The following is a 25,140-nucleotide window of genomic DNA, read 5'->3' on the forward strand; positions in this document are numbered from 1 at the left end:
TGAAAATAAGCTCCGTCTTCTAGGCCCAGTGTGTGATATCTAATATGACTGAAGCTTGTGATAAGATTGTAAAATAGATTAAAGGTAATAATAACAATTAAGTAATATAAAGTAATATACAACAGCTCACCGCGACAATGTTATCCAAAAGGTCAGCTTTTCCAGCTCACTACCCTCTGCATGGAGCAGATCAGGTGTATGAACCGAGTGACGGACTGGTGGGCCACTGGAGTCGCGCTTTGGGCTTGCTTGAAGCGAAAGTTCGATATGATTGAGACCAGGAGTGAGGGTCAGCTCAAATCTATCCTTAAGTGGTTTTGACGTATCTGAAAATGGATTTGACGCAGTCGAAGAAGAAGGTGCGATTCGACGGCCTTGGTGGAGAAGGGAGAGGTTATAATGTCTGAAATGCAAGTCTTCGTCTAGATCCACTGAGAAGTTGAGACTGCTATGAAACGTTGCTAACGTCAATGAGTAAGCTCTGATGGTGTGTGTTTTCGATGGGGGAACGATTAGTTGGAAAACGTCCAGGAAGTTTGCAGGTGGTACTGGATTTTTTGCCTGCATATAGCGCGAAGTTACGGGGATATTTGATGTGATATTAACCATTTGAAACAACGGATTAGCTGTTTTTGATGTTCTGGTTACAACATTTGCTGGGATCTTGACTTGAGGGAAAGATTCATCCTCATCGTGATCGCTCTCACTGTCATGTCTATTATCCTCAGACCCATCAGATCCATCTACTTCGCCGTCGTCCTGGTTTTCCTCCTCTGGCTTCTCGGCGTCTTCCTCTTCGTCTTCTTGTTCTTCCTCTTCATCACCTTCGTTACGTCGTTCCGGGACATCTACTTCAGATACGCCTATTACACCGGCCTTGTTCCTTTTCCCTCTCTGCAGACTCAATTCTTCTTTAATATTCTGAGCTTTTGGTTTCTTTTCTGACTTTTTGTCTCCCGATCGGTTAGCGTGCTTGTCATCTGTTACTGTACTAGCGGGTCCATCGTGACCTTGACTCTTAAGGCTAAGTTTCAGTTTTTGCTGTTGTGGGGGTTTCACCTTAAGCTTCAAGCTTCCTTGACCTTGTTGTGTACCATCCAATCTGGCTTTGAGTTCATCGACTTTCTCATTAAATACTTTTTGTAGGGTATCGGCATCCTCGTATACTTGACTTCCCTCTTCATTGAATATTTTTGCGTTCTTGAAAATTAAGTCGACGATGTCAACAAACTCTTGGATCGTCGAAGCTTCATTTCCATCGATCTGCTTCTTAGCAGTATTAAATGAGGTTGCACGTTCTATAACCTGATAGTATTCGGGGTATATATCCTTATTAGGTTCGTCCATAAATATAGGGGAAAGTTTTCTCCCTTTCTGTTTGTATTCGACTAGATCGCTGATGATTTTGAGTTGTAATGCTTTCAACTTCTCTGGGGACATCATATCCTCGGCCACATCGTTACCCCTTGTCTGCGTGGACTCGGATTCGTGTATTTGATCTTTAACAAACTGGAATATCTGATTGGCATGTTGAGCCACGATGCTCGCCGGCTCGTTATAAGTCTCAGCATTTTTATACATCAACTCGAAATCTGCGAGGTACTGATCCACCGTTGAGTACTGTCTTTTGTTTACATTGTCCCTAATTTCATGTAATGATATGGGACTTTCAATCATTTCATAATAATCCGGGTATATTTTTTTGCTGGGCAACCTGAGAAATAACTCCACGATTGACCCTCCTCTATTGCAGTGTTAGTATGTATTCGTGGCATAACCTCATGGCATAAACTCATGGCCTATATCTCTACTCACTCCTCGTCCTGTAACCCATTGACAAGGTTTAGGATTGACAGAAAAATCTCCTGGTAAATGTTAGTACTTCTTGGTAATTCTAAGTGACAAAATAGCTTACATTTTGGTCAACTTTTATACGTTTACTGGACTCGGACCGGTCAGGTCCTTTGGACTTTCTTTTATCTTTCATTTTTTCACGCTAACTGCCTACTGGTTGGTTTTATTTTCAGTAAGGCACGTCTTCTGTATCGTGCACTATTATCTCTGGTAGTAATCGCGAATCTCGAGACTAAAATGTATGCACCTCTCTTCGCTGAATGTGAATGTTTCCTGTGGGATAGGGTTCTCTGTTTGCGATTTGGGCCTATTCCCCTAATGAGAACATAAACAAAGCCTGATTCCGGAATCCCAGCCTGATTCTGTTTAGTATATATAGTTGGAATATGATACACGTTAATTTTTGTCGATATTTGTTCAGAATATTTACTCCATCTTTATATACACAATAATTGCTACTTGCATAGGGGTGCAGCTTAGAAGATCAAATGCTTCTCCATCACTATTGCTGCTGCTATAATAATGATGACATTCAATCAATCAAATAACCACTAAATTATGTTTCAAGTCTCAAACGACAGGCATTATAATTCAAACCAAACACATGACAAATACAAGAAGAAGTACTGGTACACAATTCCTAATGAATGAATGAATGAATGAATGAATAAATCTTGTTCAAAGTCCTATACTATACATAATTAATACAATTCAAATAATTTCAAATCCCATCATTTATACATTACCAGGAAGACTGCTCGTATTTTTACCTGATTACAAGCTGTTTACTTTGGCTATTTTGAGTTCGATATATTTTTGACGCCACTGGATTCCCCATTAAAATATCAAAATGACTTACGATATTTCAATGAGTACACGGGAAAACGGTTCAGCTGCCAGGGTTACACTTTCATTAACGCTGCGAAAAAGCCGGTGCTAGTCATCTCTACCATAAGAGAACAGCGTCTAATTCCTAGAATTCCAGGTAAAAGTGATAGTAAAATATACCGCTTTCTAATACAAAACTACACCATAATGTACTCATAGTAAAGGACATGGTGATATAAAGTTGCGGAACACCTATGTACACTGTCAACTGTTTATTTTGTTATTTTTTTACTATCTTTGATGTATAGAGAGAGATATAAACATTAGCTCTTGAAAGCAAGCCCTAAATTTTGATCAGCAAGTGACGCGTTAGCTCAGTTGGTAGAGCGTCGGATTCCAAATCCGAAGGTCATTGGTTCGAGTCCTGTACGTGTCAATTTTTTTGACCTTCAGATATCCTGAAGGTTGAAAAGCGTAATTGGGAAAGAGCGGTAATTGACTAGATGTTTTTTTTGTTGGTTTTAAACCAGGCACAAGATGGAATGCAATCTGTGTTAAGGTTGTAGGGTGAGGCGTGGCGCTCGGCCTAATGCAATCACCGGTTCTCCTTATCGATGACTTTACAGCCGATTTTATACGACAGAGCTACGCAGGGAAAGGGTTGTCGGTGTTATATTCAACCTCGGTAAAGAAAAATCTGGGGAAATCAGGAGCCTTGAGTTAATCGTATCGTACCGAAATCGAATTAGGGCATTGTGGGGCACAACCGAGCGCACATATAAATATAACAAACCTGTCGTCCCGCCTCTTTCAATTCATACATTCCATTTAATTCGTTTAACTTAGTGAATCTCTTGTATCCATTCAGGTTAACCAACGCGAAATTTATAATGACAAAAGAAATCACTAGTGAGGTAAATACAACTGAAAGAATTGCTTATCATTGGTTCCCAATCTCTCCTTTCTGATATTAACACATTTTATAGGAAGTTGCCCAACACAATACCCCGGAATCATTATGGGTTATAGTTGAAGGCGGTGTTTATGATCTGACTGAATTTCAAAAAATTCACCCTGGTGGAAAGAATATTCTTAAACGTCATGCTGGTACCGACGCAACGAAGTTCTTCCTGAAGTTCCATGACGCCGCCAAAGTTCTTAAGACCGTTGGCTCTAAATATAAGATAGGCACGCTTAGTGCCAATGCTACCAGTGCCGTTGTCCCTGCAGCTTCCCTAAGCGCTGAGTCGACTGCTGGTATCAAAGGTGTTCAACAAGAAAGTTACGGTGATATGATTCCTTATGGTGATGCCTCTTGGTACCAAGGATACTATTCCCCATACTATGGCCCGTCACATGCTGCGCTTCGTGCAGAAGTTCGTACTTGGGTTGACGAAAATATCAGACCTTACGTCGACGAGTGGGATGCCAAGGGTGAGATGCCTGCAGAAGTATACAAGAGTTTTGCTCAACAGGGATACCTGGCGGCTGTCATCGGATTGAAGAAGTATCCCACCCAATATACAGACCTACGCCTGAAAAACGTTCCTTTGGATGATTTCGATGCGTTCCATGAGTTTGTCATTTTAGATGAATTGTGTCGAGCAGGATCTGGTGGAGTTGTTTGGAATTTAACTGGTGGTTTCAGCATTGGCATTCCGCCGGTAGTCAAGTACTGCCAGGATGCTGTTAGAAAGAGAGTAGTTCCTCAGATCCTGAGTGGTGACAAACGTATCTGTTTGGCCATTACCGAACCTGAGGCTGGCTCAGATGTTGCCAATCTCACTACTACTGCCAAGAAAACGCCAGACGGCAAGTACTATATTGTCAATGGTGCTAAGAAATGGATTACAAATGGTGTTTGGTCCGACTTTTTTTCGGTCGCTGTTCGTACTGGTGGCCCAGGTATGAAAGGAATTTCTATGTTGCTGATCGAGAAGACTTTCCCTGGTGTGGAGGTTCGAAAAATTGAGACACAAGGCATGAGGGTTTCCGGTAGTACTTATATCACTTTCGACGATGTTAAGGTACCAGTGGAGAATTTGATTGGTGAGGAGAACAAAGGCTTCAAGACCATTGTAACTAATTTCAATCATGAAAGATTGGGTGTTATTGGTCAAGCGGTAAGATTCTCTCGTTTATTGTACGAAGAGTCTATGAAGTATGCTCATGTCAGAGAAACCTTTGGTAAGAAGCTTGTCGAACATGACGTTATCAGAATGAAGCTGGCTCAAATGGCCGCCAAAACTGAGGCAGCTCAAAATTGGCTAGAAAATCTGATTTATCAATACGATGCTATGGAGGAACAAGAAGCCATGATGCGTCTTGGTGGAGCTATTGCCGGCCTCAAGGGCCTAGCTAGTCAAACGATGGAATACTGTGCTCGTGAGGCATCGCAAATCTTTGGTGGACTGTCATACACTCGCGGCGGCCGTGGTGGCGTAGTTGAGCGTCTATACAGAGAGGTGCGTGCACTTGCAATTCCTGGTGGCTCAGAAGAAATCATGTTTGACCTTTCTATCAGGCAAGCTCTTAAGGTTCACGAATTCCTTGGTGCTAAGCTTTAATGGATCATTCATTATTTAAAACTATACTAAATAATACAGGTGTTTTTATAAGTATAATAAGGTCTCGAAATTTATATTCGCTCGCCTGAATAGTCTATAGTAATATTGTGTTAGATGTATCTTAGTTATCCACTACCAGGTAACGAAATTGAGTTAGAGCAATGGATAATGCTGGTATCTTGAAACTTTAGTCTACGATACTGAAGAGTGTTTCTCGCAAATACACGGCCACGGCCAAAACAGCAGGTTATGCAGATCTTCCATCAACTTACTAGGCTTGGATCGACATGCTCGCTTGTGTTATAACATGGCACCGTAGTCGCATCCACGACTAAATGAAGCTATTCAATGACCAGCTGACGAAGAAATTAGAGGAATATTATAATATCCCACAAGAGTATATGCCGTATGAGGTGCCTTCCATTGGTGGCAGTATTTGAAAAAATCACATAAGCATTTCTATTTGGCGTATTTGAATAATGGTCAATCATGAGGTAGAGAAAGAAAAGTTGAATTCTAAATTCACAAAGCGCGACTTTGATGGATTGCTAGAGGCATCTACCTCGCACAGTTCGCCATTGGCTGTGATTGCTCACATAGATTTGGATGCGTTTTATGCTCAGTGCGAACAGGTTAGATTGGGCCTCACCAAGGAGCATCCTGTGGTATGTAGACAGTGGAATTCCCTCATTGCTGTAAGCTATGCTGCTCGCAAATATGGAGTATCCCGTATGCAAACCATCGAGGATGCGCGTAAGCTCTGCCCTGATCTTATCTTTCCCCATGTTGCAACTTTCAAGAAAGGCGAGACAACTTGGAATTATTACGAAGACCCAGATGTGGAGAATCACAAGGTTAGCTTGGATCCCTTCCGTAGAGAAAGTAGAAAGATATTTGCAATATTCAAATCGTACTGTGACGTGATAGAAAAAGCAGGCATAGATGAAACATTTCTGGATCTAGGTAAGCTAGTACGTGAGAAGGCAATAGACCTTTTCCCAAAGCAATTTGAAACGGTAGCGAAAATGAATCCCACAGACCATCTTCCGCTTCCACCTGAAATCATCCCTAGTGACTTGAAGTGGTATGGTCATGTATTCAAAGGAGATAATGAAACGCCAGAAGAATCAGATGCGGTGGGCCAAATTCAGAAGAACCCATATCACTCTCAAACACCGTCGTCGGTTCCGAAGGACTGGGACGATATCTTATTAATGATCGGATCTTCTATTGTCGATGAAATAAGACGTGATGTTTTTGCTAGACACAAGTATACTTGTTCTGCAGGAATATCTCGTAACAAAATATTAGCTAAATTAGGGAGTCCGAGAAACAAACCAAATGGTCAAACAGTAATAAAAACTTCGGAAATAATCAATTTCATGTCTTCTTGTGAGTTCACAGATATGTGGGGCCTGGGAGGAAGATTTGGTGACGAGGTTACTAAAAAGCTAGGGGTTCCGGATACGGGTTCAATTCAGTATCTTCTAAACATACCCATAGAAACAATAAAGAGGAAGACGGATGCATCAATTGGCGAAAGGATCTATAACTTAGTTCGAGGGCAAGTATCGTCAGAGGTGGTTACTAGGATAAATATTAAATCTATGCAGTCAGTAAAACAGTTCGGTAGTAAGCCTCTTAAAACTTTGGATGACTGCAAAGACTGGATAAAAGTATTCGCTGCGGACATTGCTGGAAGGATAGTAGAATTAGACGAAGAGCATGGGAACGATGGTGTCCCGTTAAGGCCGAGGACAGTGTCTCTACAGCAAGGAACTCATAAGCCTATAGCAGTAACTCGAAGGAAACAAGCACAGTTTTTAAAACTTTTCAAAGCATCAACATTCAAAGAACTCTCAGGTTTATTAATCGAAGCTGGAGAGTCCCTTCTCATGCAGCTTCAATCAGAGAGTCCAACGTCTTTACTGCCCTCCAGTTCTCTCAGCTTGTCCGTTTCTCAGATTGTGCCAATTACTGACAAGGGATCTCGTACGATAGAGACATATTTCAGAAAAGATGATCGTGTGACATCTAGAAACCATTCACCTATATACATGTCTCGGAACGCGATCAAACCATTACCTCAAAAGATTAATTCCAAAGATTCCGACATACCTGGAACTGACTCAGTGAGTTCTCTGGCTGATCGACAAGAAGCGAGTCACAAGGTAACGTTTGATTCACCTATGTTTAGACTAGATGATGAGTCAGATGAAGAATCACTCTTTGTCAGCGAGAAGATAAAATGCGATAAGTGCGGAAACAAAATATCAGTGGATAGTGTAAGTGAACATATTGACTGGCACTTTGCAATGGATCTTCAACAGCAGGAAGAGCTGAAGCACATGACGAATCATCTAAAGGCGAAGCAACCTTCTATTGGAGCTTCTTCTCCTCGAAGGGACGTTGTTAAACAAAAGGCCAGCTCTCACCAAAGTGGTAGGATTGCGAAGAAACCTAAAACAGTGAAGAACCGGACCGTTCTGGACTTTTTCCAGCGAGCACCAAAAACTGATGGCGCTAATAAGAATATTTAATCTATTTATTACCATGCAAATGTCCATATATAACAACACTATATGTACTTCATATTTTATTAATCATGAGCTCACCTAAAACCAGAATTAGCAATGCTTTCTGAGGCTAACGCTTGTGCGACTTTCTCTCTTTGTTTTAGCCTTCGCGACACATAGTCGTGCTCTCCTCGCGTCTTCAAAATACGCAGAATGATGTCTTCAGTCTGAGGTGTTTCTCTTTGTGCTATGCGCAGTTGCTCATTCTGCTTCTTAACAACGGTCCGATTTCTATGAGCCATAACAGTGTTTTTACGTTTCATGAGTATCTCAGGAGAAGCAAAATAATTTTTATCCTTTAAACTCTTGAAGCTTTGTGATAGCATTTTTTCGCTTTCCTGTTTTAGCTGGGTTGTCGTCCAGTTGTAGAATATTGTGGTATCAATCAACTGTTGGTACTTCTGTGATTGCAATATTTCCAAGGAAGGACCAGCACCGTCATGATAAAAAAATGACTTCATTGCTGACAACCATGTGAAAACTATTTCAACTTCGGTGGCATTCAGTTGTTGGCGAATAGTTCGCCTATCTGATAGGGGAGGTAGCAGCAAGTGGTCAATAGTTTCAAGAACAACATTCCAAGTTTGTGTCATTACCTTGATCTTCAGGTCAGGGGTGAGGCCCCTTGCCAGCGTTGCGAAATTTTCGTTCAAATAATCGAACAAAGGATCCAACGAATCTTCAATCTCAATTTTTCTCAAATTGTGCGTTGGCTTATTGTTACTTATTTTAGTATTGCTAAACCAACTCGAAAGAGCATCGATATTAAACCTTCCTGCCCCCTGGAGAGCTTTCATAGTCGTATTTGAGATAGAGTATTTGATGAAAGCTGTGAACTGCAAATGTTAATAATCTTACTTAGGTATCATCTCGCGGCACACTTACTTTGTCCACAATCATCTTGATCATGTCAGCTTCCGTTCTCATTAAAGTTCTAAGACCTTTTCCAAAGTGAAACCGGATATCGTCTCGTTCGCTTTCCATGCTGATGTTCACAAGAAGCTTTCCTTGAATGTCCAAATCGAGCCATACATCCTTCTTGAAGTTAGTAATTAATCACGCTACAAATAGTCCCTTCTACTCCACTTACTTGTGTCACAAAGTCCTGAAAAGCACTAGGATCTAATCGAATGAATGCTCTACCACATATGTCATGATTTTGTAGTGAATTTTCATCCCATACAGTGGCAACAAGCAGCTTGGATCCACTGGTAGCTACCTCAAAGACTTCATTCCAAACAGGGTTAAGGTCTTCATAGATTGTCCTAGTCTTCCCTATCTGTTTCCGACTTGTCTGGTCCACCAAAGTCACATACGGATCACTTAGGCCATTCATATCGCAGGCCTTTAAGCCTTCTGCTTGTATGATCTTGACATTAAAAAGAAAAGAATTAGGCTTCTTTTGTGTTCGTTCTGATAGGCTGAGTATTTGGTATACCTGCTCCGAGTTGACCTCGGACTCAATTTTATCCAGTTCAATTTGTGCTAGCTCGATATTGTTTAGACGAACACAAGTTTCTTTCAAAAAGTTGTAAGGAATGACTTTTTCTTTGCCATTTACAGCAGTCTTAGCCATATTTATCCACTTATCTTGACGAGAACGAATCTGGGGTGGGGAGAGCTCATTGGTTTTCAAATCTTCGAGAAACAAAAAAAGCAGCCTGTCTGCGTATTGACAGGTAGCAGTAGAAACTCCTTTCATCAGTATAGTTAGAATTTTAGCAATCTGCACCTCGTCTCTCCAACGCAAACCGTTAACCATATCAAGCGCACTTCTAAATGATTGAAATATATCGACAACCGATATACTATTAAGAATACCTGTTTCCTCATCAACTGGAAGAAACTTGTCACTTTGAATAGCAGGCTCCACCCATGTTTGAGCTAGCTGTGCAGATGACTCAGCCCATTTTACAACAAATGGGTAAAAACTTCCCTCAATGTCAAAACCAAATTGTAGCTCTGAAACTTGAACGAATAAATCTCTGATTTCAGTCATTTTTTTATATAACAGTATCATATCTTCGAAAGAGGGTTCTTCTTGACGAGCATTGAAGATGGTCATCATATGCGCGAACATTGATTGCGAATCAAGTGAAAACATCGTTAGGTGCTGCTCAGCTGATATCACTGGAACTGAAATCTTTCCAAATAAAGGTGATTTATATCTCTTCTGCAGCCGTTTAGCTGTTCCTATTACTTTATCGGCCAAATCAACGATATGCAGAGGGTCTAAAGTATGATCTCTTGGAATTATATCGATCAGAGATCCATATTTCTCTTCGGCTGCTGCAATAATAGTCTTCTTCAACCTTTTAATTTGTTTTGCCGATGGTTCAAGACCAGTAAATGTGGAGGCTGGGTCACCATGCTTCTGTTGTTCCTGCCCCAAAGCCGTGTAAGCTAAAATGTACTTATCCAAAGCTTCCAGATATGGCCTGATCTTTGGCGGAGAATCATCATAGATTTGCCGCAATGCCTCTTCAATTCTATGCATAATCGACTTCTGGAACTCCGATAAAACAGTGACAAAGTGCACTTTGTCACAATATGGCCAGGTATGAGGGGACCAAGCTAGAGTTCCTTTCTTATCAGACTCCACCACGTGTTTGGCTAGATTGAACGCTTCATCTAAATTTGCTAGTGTAAAAAGACCCTCCTTCAACATTTCTTCCGAAACATCAAGTAAAATTACTGCTCTTGTAACACTTGGAATCCTCCACAAATTAGCTGCTTTTGTCAGAATGTCGATTGAGGATTTCGACATTAAAATTGTGATACTTTCTGGGTTTGCGAGCCTCTCATTTCCCGACGCTGTAAAATCTCGCTCCAGACACCGTTTCAAAAGATGCCTATAAAATGATTTTGTATCAGAAGGTATAAAGTACAAGCCTTTAGTGGGATCAGGGATTGAAGCGTCCTTTCGAGGCGTAGAAGCGTCAAAGCGGGCAGCATTTTCAAAGATAGCTATTTGTTTGTGTATTGCCTCAACCTCAGACTCTTTCCACCTTTGATATTCAGAGTCTGAAGTAAAATCAATGGCCTGGTACACCGGGTGGCGATCGTATCCTCGCAGCGCAAGCTGGATGGATTTTAGTTCATCTATTGCCAATCCTTCAGTTGCTTCACTTTTCATTCGATCGATGTCTCTCTGGATTTCTGATTTGCTTATGAGTAATAAAGATGATATGTCCTTAGCTAGGGCCATATCATCTAATTCAAAGCTTGCAGCTACAGTATTACGCTGCTCATTGCCACCAAGCATGTTGGTCGAGTTAGCACTCGCTGTGATTCGAGGCTGAAGTACTTCGCCTCTTGAGCTATTCAAACTTGATTCATATGATTCAAGTTGTTTTATTAGAGCTTGGTGAGAAGAACTGCTGTGACTCGAAGAATCCTTTATTGTTTGAATTAGGAGATTAACGAATGCTGCACAATGTTTGTCAATCAAACTATTAAGCTGAGAATGCGGGACTCCTGCTTTGCTCAGTTCCTTTGCGCTACAGCTGATGAACCGCATAACCAGATCTTCTGCTTGACGAGTTTCCTTAATCTGCCGCAGGGTCGTAGGGTCGGATAAGTCTAGATAAAACACTAGATAGCATCTTTTCAGCAGTGGATTGTCCGTTAGAGTACCAGGTTGAGCCATATCTTTAAACTTCGACACCAAAAGCTTAGGTACACCCTTTGGTAACTTTTGACTAAATGATGGAGACCTTGCTGAACTCAAGCTGCTTTGACCCAAGTCGTAGGAACCATTATTGAGTCTGCTTCCACCATCACTAGTAGAGCGGCTATGAGTCTTATGAAGTTGACCGGGTACAGATAAATTACTATCTGGTGACCGTGATCTGGATAAAGGATTCAAGTCTGCTCCCGTTAGAAATCTTGGCTGAACCCTGTAGGTGAGTATAGCTAAGCGCAGAATATAAGGATAAAGAGCGCTATCAGTTATCCTAGCGCTAAGCTGTCTCCATGAGGGCCCGACTTCTGATATACTAGATGATCGAGACGCACTGTCATCTAGATGAGTTATATTTGAATATGATGAGATTATTGAACCATTATTGGACCTTATACGAGACATGATGTGACGATTACCTGCAAATCAAATCAAAACAGTACCAACAATAGGTTAAGAAGCAGCTCCCTTAGCCAGATATTGCCTTTAAAGAAAATACCAAATAAATCAAGCAGATATACAGTCTGGTATTCTTTTACAAAACAACTTCGTTGCTAACAATAATCTAACATATGCTGACGTAAGGAGGTCGAAGGGATCAACTGTGGCCCGATTCGTTGATCCCGAATGTCAGGTTTGTAACCGTAATAGCAATACAGAAGAGACGCTATTGAAGGCTTAATAAATGGCCAAAAAATTCAAAAACAAGCGAATAATATAGAAAACTAATGAGATGTGCGCGATAATAGTATGTGATGATGTTTACATTGTAACGCCTCACTCCCCACTCAAGCCGCATATAATCGATAAGATAAGATCAGGGCCACTAAATGTATCTGATGTATACTTTTAGGTAGTTAAATAGGTAGTTAAAAATAGAAATAAATACTCGAATATTCTTAATATATCAAAGGGTATGAATGCCATCATGTGGCAATACCTACTGGTTAAAACAGTTATCTCCACATTGGCCGAGAGTGGGTAGTGTGATTGCTCGACTTTAGTGCTGGACCTCGGGTAAGAGCATTAAGGTTGGGTGATGATTTCGCGATTGCACGGCTCCTCAGGAGACGAGAGGAGGTGGGTGTACTTATTAAAACATCAGCTGTTGACGATACTGTGCTGGATTGTGTATATGTGGATCTTAGATTATCGGTCGACTTCATAGAATGCAAAGTGGTAGAACGGGGAATCCTTGAATTGGTGGGCATAACAGTAGTCTTCTCAGGCTGGGTAGGCCGGATAGATCTTGTAGAGACGGACTTTCTAATTTGGGGACCAAGAATCGGAGTATTAGTGCCAGATGTTGGACCTGATGCTTGATTGAAAATACTACTTGGTTGGGGTGTTCGTTGAGCTGGATTCGGGGTAGTTAGATTCCTAGGCTTCGGAAGACCTGATGTAGACGGACCATTTCTCAAAATTCGTTCTACTACTTTAGAACTCGTCGTACACCCAGGAATTTCTCGCGATGGTGGCAATTGGTTTAGCATTTTCTCGACTTGATTGTGCCTATTGTCAGGCTCATTTTCTTTATTTTCGGTTGATTCCCCATGATCGGCATGATAATTCCCGCCAACTACTGATCTGATACTTTTCATAGAGGGTGCTTTGCTGATGGAGCTTTTGAGCTGAACCGTCGTATTCGCATTCTGCTGGTCCATAGCACGCAGAGGAGCGATACTATTGGGTCCATGTGTTATGGCACCTGTTCTAGTTTGTCGAATATTGGTGGGCTTATAGTCATTGCGTGAACTAGGATAAGAAAGGTTCATTTTTGATGTCGAAACAGTTCTACTAGTAGAAATGTTTGGCGTAGATAGACTCTCGCTTTTAGCTGGGAATACGAAATGGGTCATTTCCGCCATTCTCCTCTTTTTTATGGGGCTTTCCAATTCTTCAGAAACTTTACGCACTGCCTCACGCTTTCCATTATTATTTGGATCCATCAATTCATCCTCGGCAGCCAGCGAAAAATTTGAATTTCCTGAAGTGGATTGGCCACTAGCGGTGTCAGGGTTACGATGATTAGAAGCAGCGTAGTGACTAGTAATCGGGTCCATTTTTGCAAAGTAACGTCTATGGATAGAGGAATACCTGTTGTGGTGGGTTTTCCTAGCGCTTCTTGGAGACTTGGGACCCCTAGAGGCGGATGCTACTGCAGCAGCAGCTCTGACAGAAGACGAGGATGTGGTCGTTGAATTTTCTGTTTTCAGATAATCTGTCATAAGGTTAGATTAGATATATATAGGTATTAATATTGATATTATCGTACTTACTTTTGGCTCGTTCATTCATCTCAAGAAGTACCTTGTCGTTTACGGTTTCAAGTAGGCCCTTATTGAAGACGGTCGACGTCTTGAGCCTGGATTTGGGGTCTATTAAGACATTAACATTCGATTTAGAAGCCATATTTTTGGCATCGTTGCTAGATGTTCGTGGATACGACATATTTACTGAAGAAACTGGTCGCTGACCTCAAGCAACAATAGCTGAAGCGGTTCAACGAATCTTATTGTTGGAAATGATGACAAGTATGGGGAGTAGAAAATAGCCTACTGTTAGTCCACCTGTTACTGCCTGGGTAGTTAATAGCTACTCGAAAGCATAGGCTATAAATATTTTGGTCACAGATACGAACCATCTTAGGTGCATTGTTTGTAAATATCCTAAAGAGGTACTGATTTTCTATAGCCGCATGTTGATGCGGACAGTGTGGTACTCCGCATAGAAACAGCTGTTTGGGGCACGCTGTTAACGAGTTCAGGGGTCAAATATGTCAGATAAAGTAAATAAAAGATACACAAATGATGATAATAAGATCTGTCTATAAATTGTTCGGAAATGGTTGGCTTGCACATATGCAGATGCTACCCAATCTCCGGCTAAAAGGACTCAAATGCGTCAGCTGTCCCATAACTTCTTAGTCTCTCAAGCTCTTCACTTTTGACTCGTGACCACATGTCAGCACGTTTACTTGGAAAGGTCTCCATGGTCCCTGTAATTTCATAAGAGAGAGATTTCTTTCCTAAGGCTTTAAGAGTAGTTTTTTCAACAATACTCAGCTCTGATTCAGGCTTGTCGTACTTGAAAGGCGTCTTCAAGCTAATGGGTGGATTTGTAATAAAGCGAGGGACTCTTATGACATTATAGGACGCCGAATGTAGCATAAACGGGTGACAGATTACAACGTCTCCAACATTTCCAACGCACTCGACAAATTTATTACATTGATCAGCCAAACCCCGGTAATCAAAATTATCAAACCCTGGCATAACGCCTTCGGGATGATCATAAAGATACTTTGCAACTATACCAATTGAGTCAGGGGCTACATAAGTTGCTCCGCCACGATGCTTTATTTCATCGCTCCAGATGGGTGTAATAAGAAGACCCTGTTCCCCTGATGTCAAGAAATGACGGAAGAAGTCTCCGTCTACATGCCAGTTTGGAAGCTCTTTGGGGTTATTCATACCTGGTCTACTTTCGTCATACTCCTTATGCCCAAGATTAACAATAAAATTGTCACCCCAGTACTTGGTTCGTTCGACAATGTTATCCTCATCGTCGCCAACCAGGTCCAAAACTGCACCCCAGGCCTTGGGTGCAAAGTCTTTGACTAATACTCTACGCTGGGCGGGCATATGAACTTTTGCACCAAATGTGTCTTCTTTGGCTTCCCTATTGTGCCAAGTGGATTTGTCATTGGGATTGAGATTAAGACGAACCCAAACGTCCTTCAGCCAATATGCTGCTTGCTCCCTACTAAAACAATTATTTAGAACGACATATCCGTTGGTCTGAAAAAATTCAATTTGCTCCTTCGTCAATGTCCTCATGCCGGGAGCTGGGTTGGAAGAAACAGTCTGAGTATTTTCAACGGTCATCTTTGCTATAAGTCGATAATGATATGTATCTATATCTCATTAGCTTGAAAGGAGGATAATAGTATATTTATATCGTCGAACATCAGACCCACGACCCCCACTTGTTACCCCAGATTCCTGTTTCATCCCACGCAACTATAACTGTTTCGTGCACATGGCCCTGTGGCGTTGCACTTGTGTTAACCCCATCTGAAATGTCCCATATGTCCAAGTCCACTTGCTCATCTACCCCAAACTTTTTGCCGATTATCCGCGCAAGATCACAGCTCATGACGCTGTTACAGGTGGGGGTTTTAAATTACATAGATCTAGGCTCACATTTACGGCGGATTGAGCGGAAAATGAGCATACTAGACTAGATGCCTTGTGTTGGAGCCATGGAATTAGGTAATGCGGATTGAATGAATAGTGGATCTTTTCTTTTTGAATATCCAGTTTAAATCATGCATAAGAATGGGGGTTTTTTGGGTGAACTCTAGTTCGGAGATCCGAAACAGGGCGAAGTACAGCATAAGAGCTTGGGCTGCAGGACCGCAGCTAATCTGACTGATAACATGCACCTGGGAACGCAGGGTCCACAAATTCAATCCTATAAGATTCAGCCAAGTTTTATCATCCAAGATGCAACAAGTGTCAGGATAGAGTGTTCATTCCAAGTTGCAATATGCACATATACTTTTGTAAGCTTCTGGTTTATAGTGTTCAAAGCGATGGATTTTGTGGGGTACATTACCCCAGAAAATGAGCTGCATATGGGAAAATCAGCGGAGTTTTTGTCTCACTACCCCACGCGGAGTCAACTTCTCAAAACAAGAAGAGATTTGGAGGAAGGATAAGTCGATATAAATTTCCCTCATATATAAGTATGTTGAGGAAGAGGTGAGATGATTTATTTTAGATAATCTGTACAAGTTCATTACAATATGGCTGCAGTAGCTCCTGGTTGCACAACTCTCACTCAAGATCAGTATGACCACTTCATGGAAAAAGGTTATATAATACTCCATGATTGTTTCACTAGAGAACAAGCCGCTTACTGGTTGAAAGATGTTTGGGTTCGGTTGGGTTTGAACCCCAACGATAAGGAAAGCTGGCACAACCCTGCCGTTCCAGAAGATCCATATGGCGTAAAAATCCATATGCCTGCTCAAAGAACAGTCAAAGTTAGCGAATTCGCACCTAAAGCTTGGGGAGCCATCTGCGACTTAGTTGGTGGAGAGGAAAAAATTGTTGAGGAAACGAAATATTGGCGAGACAATTTTATCGTCAACCTGGGCCATAGACCCACTGACAGAGCTCCGGACATAGATGATCCAAGGGCACTCGAGAATTGGCATTGTGATGGGGATCAATTTACACACTTTCTGGATTCTCCAGATCAAGGAGTGGTCATGACTCCTATTTGGTCTGATGAAGTTAAGCATCTAGGTGGACCAACATTTCTCGCGCCGGATTCCATTGATATAGTCGCACGTTTCCTTCATGACCACCCTGAGGGATTCAAGCCAGGCTCAGGAGTTTTTGTTGGAAGAGATATTGCACAGATGTGTAATGATTTCGTTGAATGCGTTGGAAAAGTTGGCGATGTTATCATTTGCCATCCATTTATGTTGCACTCTGCGTCACACAATACTCTGCGAATCCCTCGGTTTATTACAAACCCAACTGTCATTCTCAAAGAACCTTTTAGATTCGACCTCCCATTGGAACAATTATCCCCCATTGAGAGGAAAACCATAAAAGCTTGTGGGAAAGATGGCCCTTTTAAGTTTGAAATTGTGGGCGAGCGTCTCCGTTTCCACGGACAGCGCTACAAGTATTGGAATGACAGTCACGAGCAAGAGCTAGTTAGACTCAATGACTACGGAACTGCCGACCATTTTATTGACAATGCAGGTATCATTGCCAATGATTACAGATCAGCGAAAGAAATCATTGGTCGTTAAATAAGTACTTGATATAGAAATGGTTACCATTTTTCTTGTTTTACGTAATTATTAATATAGGGTATTTAGTGGAAAAGACTGTCAGACGAGTTCGTTATGCATGATATCAAGAATACTTTTCTCTGAGCTTTTCACCATACTTAACAAGGATCAAAACAGATGCAAATGCAAGCCAAAGGCCAAAAGAACATATAGTACTTGTCCAACCAACACCAATGTTTTGAATGCATACAAGTGCCACAGCCGAGGCAACCGCTGAGGCGATGAATCTGATAAAATAGTTGCCTCCAACTGCCGTTCCCTTCAATTGAGGCATTGAATCCACGCAATAGGTGTTCAGTGCCGGAAACGTGCACGTTTGCGCAACACCGCCAATAAACATAAATATTATAGGGACAACCATGCCACCTTTCTCTGTTTCTAAAGTCCATCCATATATGAGATTTGAGATCGGATAAACAAATCCCAGAGGAATAATAACAGCGCGAAGTCGATCTTCAGGGATCCTACGCCCATTTCGCTTCTTGATCCACTTTTTGACAAAAGCGTCAGACAGCTTACCTCCAAAAAAAGTACCGAAGAGATAACCACTGCCTGGGGCCAGATAGAAGAGAGATCCGTATATGGGTGAGGTGAGGTTGAACCGTGGGTCGACGACGTATCGAATTGGTGTCAGCATGACATACATGCTAAAAGAGAGGCCAACTGCAACGACACCTGCCAGTGATAACGATGGATAAGTAAGGGAGACAACCACAGACCAGGGGTTGAATGAGCCATATTTGAATATATTAAGAAACTTCCTGTCTGTACCTGACTCTCTAATAACTGCTTGCATCCTAGTCTCCACACTCGTTTCAGGCAAAAATACCGCTGCCATAACGAGATTTATAGCACCCAAACCTGCCAGCATATAAAATATAACTCTCCAATATGTGCCACCAGCCGAAATGATTGCACCACCCAGAACTGGCCCCAGTGAGGGTCCAACTTGGGATCCTGTAAGAATCCAGCCCATGGCATTCCCTCTTTCTTTAGGCTCATAAATATCCCCAATAATTTGAGCACCCACGCTATAGAAGGCTGTACCAAATAAACCCATGAGTGCTCTGAAAACAAAAAACATTTCTAAGTTTACTGATAAGCCCACAAGTACAGACGACACAGAAAAAAATACCAAACAAATGAGAAAAACAACTCGCCGACCATAGAAGTCACTTATGGGTTGAGCAAAACATGGGGACATAGCCATAACTACACAATAAACAGCATTGGAAATGTTGATCACATTACCAGTCGTGTGAAACTGCGCAGAAATAGTTGATACAGCAGGAAGCACTGCTATCGTAGACATAGGTGAAAGAAAACATGCCAAAGCAGATATTAATACCAGCAGTTGCTTACGACGAGCGGAGTATCTATTGAAGTTGGTGCCAAGCTCAAGGTCTAAACTATGTTTAATATCACTTTCTGACCCCTCAATTATATCCTCAGAGTCATTCTGATGCTCAATGGAGCGGCATTTTTCAAAAATATTCTCAGTACTATCTTCATGAACTTCCTCTACTAAACATTCAGATGGGTCTGATAATCCATTATTTTTTTTGAGCCTATGAGTTGTGGCTAAAGGTGTATCGGCCATTTCCATACGTGAACCCTCCGATGTGAGAGACATGTAACACTGAGACTATTCAACCGAACCAAATCAGTTGTCGCATTTGGCATCATCCCATTAAGCCAAAAGAGTCTCTCTTGAAAAAGTTTGACAAGTCTCCAAAATAATTTCTTAACTTATGGGTTCATCCGTCCCATTTTTATGTTCTTGAAAATCGGAAGCCGACATCGGCAAGGGTGTGGGGGTAAACCTACATATATAAGTAAAGATCGACGAAAGTGAGACAAGAAATGCCCCCAATCGCGAAAGAACCTTAAGTATCAGAACCTTCAAGAGGAGCTCTGAAATCGTCAATTAATTGCGCGTCATGGCCTCTTGGCATGTTGAAAACAGACTGATATAGCCAGTCATGCAACCGGCTCATCGCACTTGGTGCAGTTGACAGAACTATGGGCTATCGTATATTGTTATGTCTGTCGGTTTCATTTAGTCGGAATTGAAAGCTCTCTGTTAACAAAAATTGGGCTTCTTCAAGTGATTTCACATATTCCCCACTCCAGTAGCCGGCATTTACCGCGCAAAGAATGATTGGGGGATCGCCCAAGCATAGGGGGATGTGGGCTCAACCACTACCATTGACTCGTCGTAATAACATTTCTCGCTGAGGCTCTGTAAGTTATGTAGTGAAGCATTTGAATAGCTCATCTTAACTCCTAGTTGTAATTAGTAGCGAAGAGTATATAATGAATGCATCATTGCTAGAATACTGCGATCAAGCTGATGCGCGCATAACTTGCACATATTGTAATTGTTAATACAGCTATGCTTATCGACATTCGACGTCTATTACGCATCACCTAATTTGCCTCTAGATTTCTATTTGGTCGAAAATGTCACTACAGCAGTTAGGTATTGAATTTGTTGAGGCATTTCAGAATGCTGATTACACAAAAACCTCGACGATTTTACCCAAGATCAAGATCGAATTGGCTCGTGCTGGGCTAATGGTGCCAACTAATGCTTCTTCTAAACAAGATCTGCTCGCAGCACGACAAGTACTTGAATTAGGAGTTCTGGCCTGTATTCATAATCGTGATGAAGATGAACTTAATAGATTGGTTGCTCAAATTAGACCATTTTATTCCAAAGAATTGGGACTGCCTCGAAGTGAAAACGAAAATAAGCTGAATGGCCTTTATTTGTTACTCTTAGTTTCCAAGAATGAAATTGCTGAATTTCATACCGAATTAGAGACTTTGGAAAACGCTGAGAATGACGAATATTTAGCGTATCCTATTAGACTTGAAAGATGGCTGATGGAAGGTTCCTACGATAAGGTCTGGAAGGCAATTACCCAGAAGTCACAGTTCCCCTCTCCAGAATTTGCCATCTTGGCTGAATCTCTTGTTTATACAGTTCGCAGTGAAATTTCTGTTTGCGTTGCATCTGCCTATGAGTCTCTGCCACTGTCCAATGCTCGTCATTTACTTTTCTTCTCCACAAATCAGGAGATCATCGATTTTGTTCATGAACAACCAGGATGGGAGCTTCATGATGGTCGTATTTCGTTCACTAAGGCGGCTGCAGCTGCTGATGGTGACTACATGGATGATGGGAGTGCTATTAATGGCGAAAATTCAACTACCGAGCGTCTTATTGCAAATACTTTAGGATATGCTCAGCAAATTGAAACCATTATTTAGATGCAATTCTGTATTTAATTAGATTTTTACGATGAAAGTATGTAATTTTCAGCGGAAGAGCTCATAGTGAGCGAAGCACAGCTTTTGATTGTTCCGAGAACGTAGATTCATCTTTAAGGCCACCTGCAATAAATGCGATATTGCTCGCGACCCTTCTAGCGGCTTCACTGCTGAGAGATGATGTGGCAAATTTTAGACCCATTTCAAGGAAAGCACTAGTAAGCTCAATATTATGAGCTTCAAGGAATAGCGACCTGTCTCTCTGGGATAGTACGCCTATTGTGCGGGTCAATCTCAGCATATCGGCATTGACTTGGGCCTCTACCCCAGAATTTTGGTGCGGCAACTCTGTCGCCCCTACATCAGTTGAACCATTTCTGGGGTCAGAATCGGCCAATGCCTTGAGCTTTTTAATAGAGTCTCGAAGTAAAAGTTGTAAAATCGTGTCTGAGTATATACCGTTGTCTACGGCTACTATCAAGGCTTGGCTGATTTCAAGCTTAACTCCTTCGTCATCTTCCACCATAGCAGCATCAAGTACTTTCTCGACAATCCTACTCTTTTGCATACCTTCAGCTGCAGGTATTAGCAAACGGCTTATCTTAATGCCAGTTACTCTAATACTAGGGAATATCTTGATGTCTAATAGCTTCTTAATCAAGTCCTGGCCACCATTCTGCAATACTACTTTACCATTCGCTGTTGTAACAATGAGGTTCTTTATCAAATGCGCGCTTTGCAACTCGAATGGACTAGCCATCATGTTGTAAATTGGCATAACATGTGGTATTAAACCAGGGACAATATTCAGCAGAGCCGTGACATCGTCCAAAGAACTTATCAAATTCGCAACTAAAATCGATCCTATAGCCACTTTCAATTGACTTTCTGACATAACTGTCTTTTGGATAATCTTCTTAAGCAATACGTCATTTTTCGAGATAGTAACAATGCTTGAAAACGAGTCGTGTGAAGAAATCTGGCCCATTGCATTTAGTACAAGCCCGTAGTCCATGCTAATTTCATCATCAATGCATGCATCAGCTCTTTGAAGAAGCTGACAAAAATTACTGCTACTAGAAGTATACGAAGCCACTTGATTAGAATAATTGGCGATTAGCTTGAAAACAATCTCCGAAGCATCCATTTGGTTGGTGTTTAAAAGGATCAGAGATGAATCTTCTGGGACATTTACCGCTCCTAAGGTGTTAGCACATGACATTATCCTTCCCAGGTGGTACTTACTATGATCAATAAAGAGCTCAATAGATAATAGTGCATATGTAAGAGAAAAGTCATCGAAGGATGAATAGCGCTCTACAATTCGAAATATTGACTGTATAGTAGAGCTGTCTTCAGCAGACAACTGTTCAATCGCAGGCTGATAATCATTGCATAAATTAAATATAATAGAAATTGCGAGGTTTGCAGTCAAAGCGCTATCTGGAACGTTTTCTGTGATTTGAGCTATAAACGAGTTGTGGTCCAGTACAGCCTGTCGGTTTGTATCTATACCTCTGTTAGAACTGTAAGCAGACATACAGCATTGTACACTGTTGTCTACTAACCATCATCAGCAATTGCATTGCCAATTATCCTAAGACTCAACTCTTTGATTTCCAAGTCCTGCTCTTCAATTCCTCTGCTTAAACAAAGTCTACAAAGTTCATTCAGAAAGGGATGCACAGCTTCTTTAGTATTCCTCGCTTCTGCTTCAGTTCCAGATAGTGCTTGGCGAAGTACAGACAGTGCCTGATTGAGATTTGATCTTACACCCTCTGCAGTTCCAGAGCTCACGGCAAGCTCCAGAGCCCTCTCAATTCTTTTCGAGTTCATCTTTTGGTAGTCGTCAAGTCTGATCGAAATCAGGGGTAATAGGAATACAGATGCGGCTCAAAACCCCGGTTAGCGAAAATATTCATCAATACCCAGAATATTTGTGCGTAAATTTCAGCACTTCTTGAGCAGCGAAAAAGTGAAATTTTGATTTACCATCACACGTCGGACAGTACTTGAGCAAAGGCAATCCACAAGGTTCCCTTTACCTTCTGTCACACAATGATCTCTTTACAATGTAGAAAGCCAGTCTCTGGTACGATGACCGGCATCTTTGGACAGCGCTTTGCGTCTTCCTTAAGATCCGGTCAATCTAAAAAGAAGAAGGCAACTAACCCGCGAATGGAGTTAAATCGGTTCTTGGGACCCAAAAATTTTAAAGGCCTATATTACAGGAATCCACTTGCGTATACACCTGATTATGCGAAGTACTCGAAAGATGCAAATTATATTACGGCCTATCCTATCCGACAAGAGGATCGAATGGGACCAGCGGTCAAATGGGACCAAGTATTCCAATCAGCTGATAACCGTCGTCAATATGCTAGAAATATTGACCCTCTAAAACCGTTTGCTGATAATCCACGTTGTAAGAGTGCATTATTGATTTCCGATGCTTTGCGGCAATCTATTATTGATGAACACAATGGCGGTCTGTCAACTCAAAGAATCAGTTTCAAATACAAGATCGCTTTGCCACGAGTAGAGGCTATTATCAAACTTTATGGGGTAGAGCAACAGTTTTTATCACAAGTAAGTATTAATTGTGCTCTGATAAATTTTAGGAGCGGGCATCTGTTAGTTTATGATGATTTTTAAAAATTTTCGATTAGTCTTGAAGACACATCAATGGTTAGAAATTTTTCGTTTCTGATACATTAACAGATTAACTACTTAACCGTTATAATTTACAAACAATGATGGGCTTATAACTAACGTTGCTTAGCAAAAAATTACCACTGAAATGAGAAAAATGAATACAGTTATGAAATCCATCTTTACCAGCATCAAGACTGACCGCGACACCGGGCTGCCTTTTGAACCAGTCGACAACATGACGGAAATTCCAATTCCCGAAGAAACCCGCCATCAAAGATTCATGAGTATTGCTGAAAGTGAGCCATTTGGGCCTGTTGACGCTGCTGAAGCGCTTGGAATTGAACCTGCTGCTGTAACGCTAGAAAAATTGACTCAGCATGATTCGATTGAGGAGACATCAAAATCATCCTCTACTAAGACCAGTAAGCTCTCATTCTTTGCTCCAGTCTTGGAGGGTGAAAGAACAGCATTCCGTTTCACAGATGCCAAGGTAGGGGAAGTTGGTTACAGATATGGCGCATCAAAAGACGATCGTCGTCATGCTAGAAAAGTCAAGTACCAACCATCAGGTAAGATGGTATGGGCATAGTTAGAAGATAAAGAGAGCAAGCGTGCTTAACAGGATCGAAATTGATTAATGATTAGATTCAGTATGTAAATAATAGTATAATATGGCATTAATAAATAACGACTCATTTGTTTGATTTTCCACTTTTTGCTATCACTACTATGTTCGTCGTCAGAATTATAACAGCAATGCCAGAGAGAAGAAACCGGAATATCTTGTTGGTAGTAACTTTTGCTTCTTGCATAGCAAGCGAGGCAACAGTCTGGATATAGTTAACAAATGACCCTAGAATGGTCAGTATGCTAAGAACGAAGAAAATAATCCCCAGTGTGGTTGCCCAACCAGAACTAATTGCATGCGGAGGGGGATTCGGGGTGTCAGCAGTTGGTAGCCTGAGATCTATATACAGGACTGCCGCGGCGACTCCCAAGGACACACCCATTTTCATGCCGCTCAAAAAGTTCCTTTCAGCAACACACAAATCTCGCGCTTCCGTTACATGATTGTCAAATATCAAAGGTGGTAAAAGCGGCCGTGAAAAATATAGCTTGAATTTTGATTGCGATCTTAGAAGCATTACACGGTGTCTTGCTAAAAGCGGGTCCGTTTCATTTACAAAGCTTATTGTATTTCCATGGACAGAAACATATGAATCATAGGCATTGGCATTTCCTTCTCTATGGGCAAAAGTATGGGTTCGTTCAGGTTCCGATTCATTATCGTTGACACTCCACATTACAGAGCGTATAAGAGTTTCACCGGTAGCATTTGGTTGTGTAACGGAGTCCTGTGAACTCTCCAGGGCAATCTCCACCTTAGGGTCTTCCTCATCAGCTGCATTTCGGTCACTTTTGTTGCTGGGTCCTGAATCCTGTCTTAAAGGATTACCATATTTATCGTGTCTAGCAGGAAAATATGGATGGACAGTAAGAGTTTCCAATGCAAAGTCATTAGGACCCACAGTATTGATGGGAGGTATTGGGTTGGTAGAGCGCGACTGCAGCGAAGCAGCTGGTTTGCTAACCGAATGCAAATTCAACTCTATTTCTTGTTCAAGTACCTCAGAGGAGCCCTTCAATGAGCTTGATCTTGTTTCTGCTATGTCAAGGCTTCCAGTAGAATGTTCTTGGTCGTTCACTAGATCAGCAGATGAACCTTTCATTCGCTCCGGCAGTTCTCCAGTATTTTCATCAACACTATGCGGGGGACTGCGCGGTGTCTCATCGCTCATTGGATTTGTCAATGGTTATTCTCACAGT

General features: G+C 41.5%; 12 protein-coding genes and 1 non-coding gene across 13 annotated transcripts; 7 read left to right on the forward strand and 6 right to left on the reverse strand.

Moving 5' to 3' along the window:
- Positions 1-126: 126 nt before the first annotated feature.
- RSC4 (Rsc4p) lies at positions 127-1,677 on the reverse strand (the record flags this gene model as incomplete). The annotated part of the gene is made up of 1 exon (XM_018878693.1): positions 127-1,677. One exon carries the CDS (start codon positions 1,675-1,677, stop codon positions 127-129), a length of 1,551 nt encoding a protein of 516 aa, XP_018735971.1.
- A 1,368-nt stretch (positions 1,678-3,045) lies between these two features.
- Positions 3,046-3,118, forward strand: AWJ20_1788 (the record flags this gene model as incomplete). Its single annotated transcript has 1 exon — positions 3,046-3,118. It is a non-coding gene; the product is annotated as a tRNA-Trp (tRNA).
- An 856-nt stretch (positions 3,119-3,974) lies between these two features.
- On the forward strand, positions 3,975-5,249 carry AWJ20_1789 (uncharacterized protein; the record flags this gene model as incomplete). The annotated part of the gene is made up of 1 exon (XM_018878694.1): positions 3,975-5,249. The coding sequence occupies one exon, from the start codon at positions 3,975-3,977 to the stop codon at positions 5,247-5,249; it is 1,275 nt and encodes a 424-aa protein (XP_018735972.1).
- Positions 5,250-5,728: 479 nt separating this feature from the next.
- RAD30 (Rad30p) lies at positions 5,729-7,789 on the forward strand (the record flags this gene model as incomplete). The annotated part of the gene is made up of 1 exon (XM_018878696.1): positions 5,729-7,789. The coding sequence occupies one exon, from the start codon at positions 5,729-5,731 to the stop codon at positions 7,787-7,789; it is 2,061 nt and encodes a 686-aa protein (XP_018735973.1).
- A 71-nt stretch (positions 7,790-7,860) lies between these two features.
- On the reverse strand, positions 7,861-8,622 carry AWJ20_1791 (uncharacterized protein; the record flags this gene model as incomplete). The annotated part of the gene is made up of 1 exon (XM_018878697.1): positions 7,861-8,622. One exon carries the CDS (start codon positions 8,620-8,622, stop codon positions 7,861-7,863), a length of 762 nt encoding a protein of 253 aa, XP_018735974.1.
- Positions 8,623-8,870: 248 nt separating this feature from the next.
- Positions 8,871-11,912, reverse strand: AWJ20_1792 (uncharacterized protein; the record flags this gene model as incomplete). Its single annotated transcript, XM_018878698.1, has 1 exon — positions 8,871-11,912. One exon carries the CDS (start codon positions 11,910-11,912, stop codon positions 8,871-8,873), a length of 3,042 nt encoding a protein of 1,013 aa, XP_018735975.1.
- Positions 11,913-14,392: 2,480 nt separating this feature from the next.
- Positions 14,393-15,394, reverse strand: AWJ20_1793 (uncharacterized protein; the record flags this gene model as incomplete). Its single annotated transcript, XM_018878699.1, has 1 exon — positions 14,393-15,394. One exon carries the CDS (start codon positions 15,392-15,394, stop codon positions 14,393-14,395), a length of 1,002 nt encoding a protein of 333 aa, XP_018735976.1.
- Positions 15,395-16,317: 923 nt separating this feature from the next.
- On the forward strand, positions 16,318-17,340 carry AWJ20_1794 (uncharacterized protein; the record flags this gene model as incomplete). The annotated part of the gene is made up of 1 exon (XM_018878700.1): positions 16,318-17,340. One exon carries the CDS (start codon positions 16,318-16,320, stop codon positions 17,338-17,340), a length of 1,023 nt encoding a protein of 340 aa, XP_018735977.1.
- Positions 17,341-17,446: 106 nt separating this feature from the next.
- On the reverse strand, positions 17,447-19,015 carry DTR1 (Dtr1p; the record flags this gene model as incomplete). Its single annotated transcript, XM_018878701.1, has 1 exon — positions 17,447-19,015. The coding sequence occupies one exon, from the start codon at positions 19,013-19,015 to the stop codon at positions 17,447-17,449; it is 1,569 nt and encodes a 522-aa protein (XP_018735978.1).
- Positions 19,016-19,845: 830 nt separating this feature from the next.
- RPN12 (proteasome regulatory particle lid subunit RPN12) lies at positions 19,846-20,658 on the forward strand (the record flags this gene model as incomplete). The annotated part of the gene is made up of 1 exon (XM_018878702.1): positions 19,846-20,658. One exon carries the CDS (start codon positions 19,846-19,848, stop codon positions 20,656-20,658), a length of 813 nt encoding a protein of 270 aa, XP_018735979.1.
- A 2,058-nt stretch (positions 20,659-22,716) lies between these two features.
- Positions 22,717-23,313, forward strand: MRPS35 (mitochondrial 37S ribosomal protein MRPS35; the record flags this gene model as incomplete). The annotated part of the gene is made up of 1 exon (XM_018878703.1): positions 22,717-23,313. One exon carries the CDS (start codon positions 22,717-22,719, stop codon positions 23,311-23,313), a length of 597 nt encoding a protein of 198 aa, XP_018735980.1.
- A 145-nt stretch (positions 23,314-23,458) lies between these two features.
- Positions 23,459-23,902, forward strand: MRPS35 (mitochondrial 37S ribosomal protein MRPS35; the record flags this gene model as incomplete). The annotated part of the gene is made up of 1 exon (XM_018878704.1): positions 23,459-23,902. One exon carries the CDS (start codon positions 23,459-23,461, stop codon positions 23,900-23,902), a length of 444 nt encoding a protein of 147 aa, XP_018735981.1.
- A 103-nt stretch (positions 23,903-24,005) lies between these two features.
- Positions 24,006-25,112, reverse strand: AWJ20_1799 (uncharacterized protein; the record flags this gene model as incomplete). The annotated part of the gene is made up of 1 exon (XM_018878705.1): positions 24,006-25,112. One exon carries the CDS (start codon positions 25,110-25,112, stop codon positions 24,006-24,008), a length of 1,107 nt encoding a protein of 368 aa, XP_018735982.1.
- Positions 25,113-25,140: the final 28 nt, after the last annotated feature.

The sequence above is a fragment of the Sugiyamaella lignohabitans genome, chromosome A (assembly GCF_001640025.1).
Source record: "Sugiyamaella lignohabitans strain CBS 10342 chromosome A, complete sequence".
In the NCBI taxonomy this organism is placed as follows: domain Eukaryota; kingdom Fungi; phylum Ascomycota; class Dipodascomycetes; order Dipodascales; family Trichomonascaceae; genus Sugiyamaella; species Sugiyamaella lignohabitans.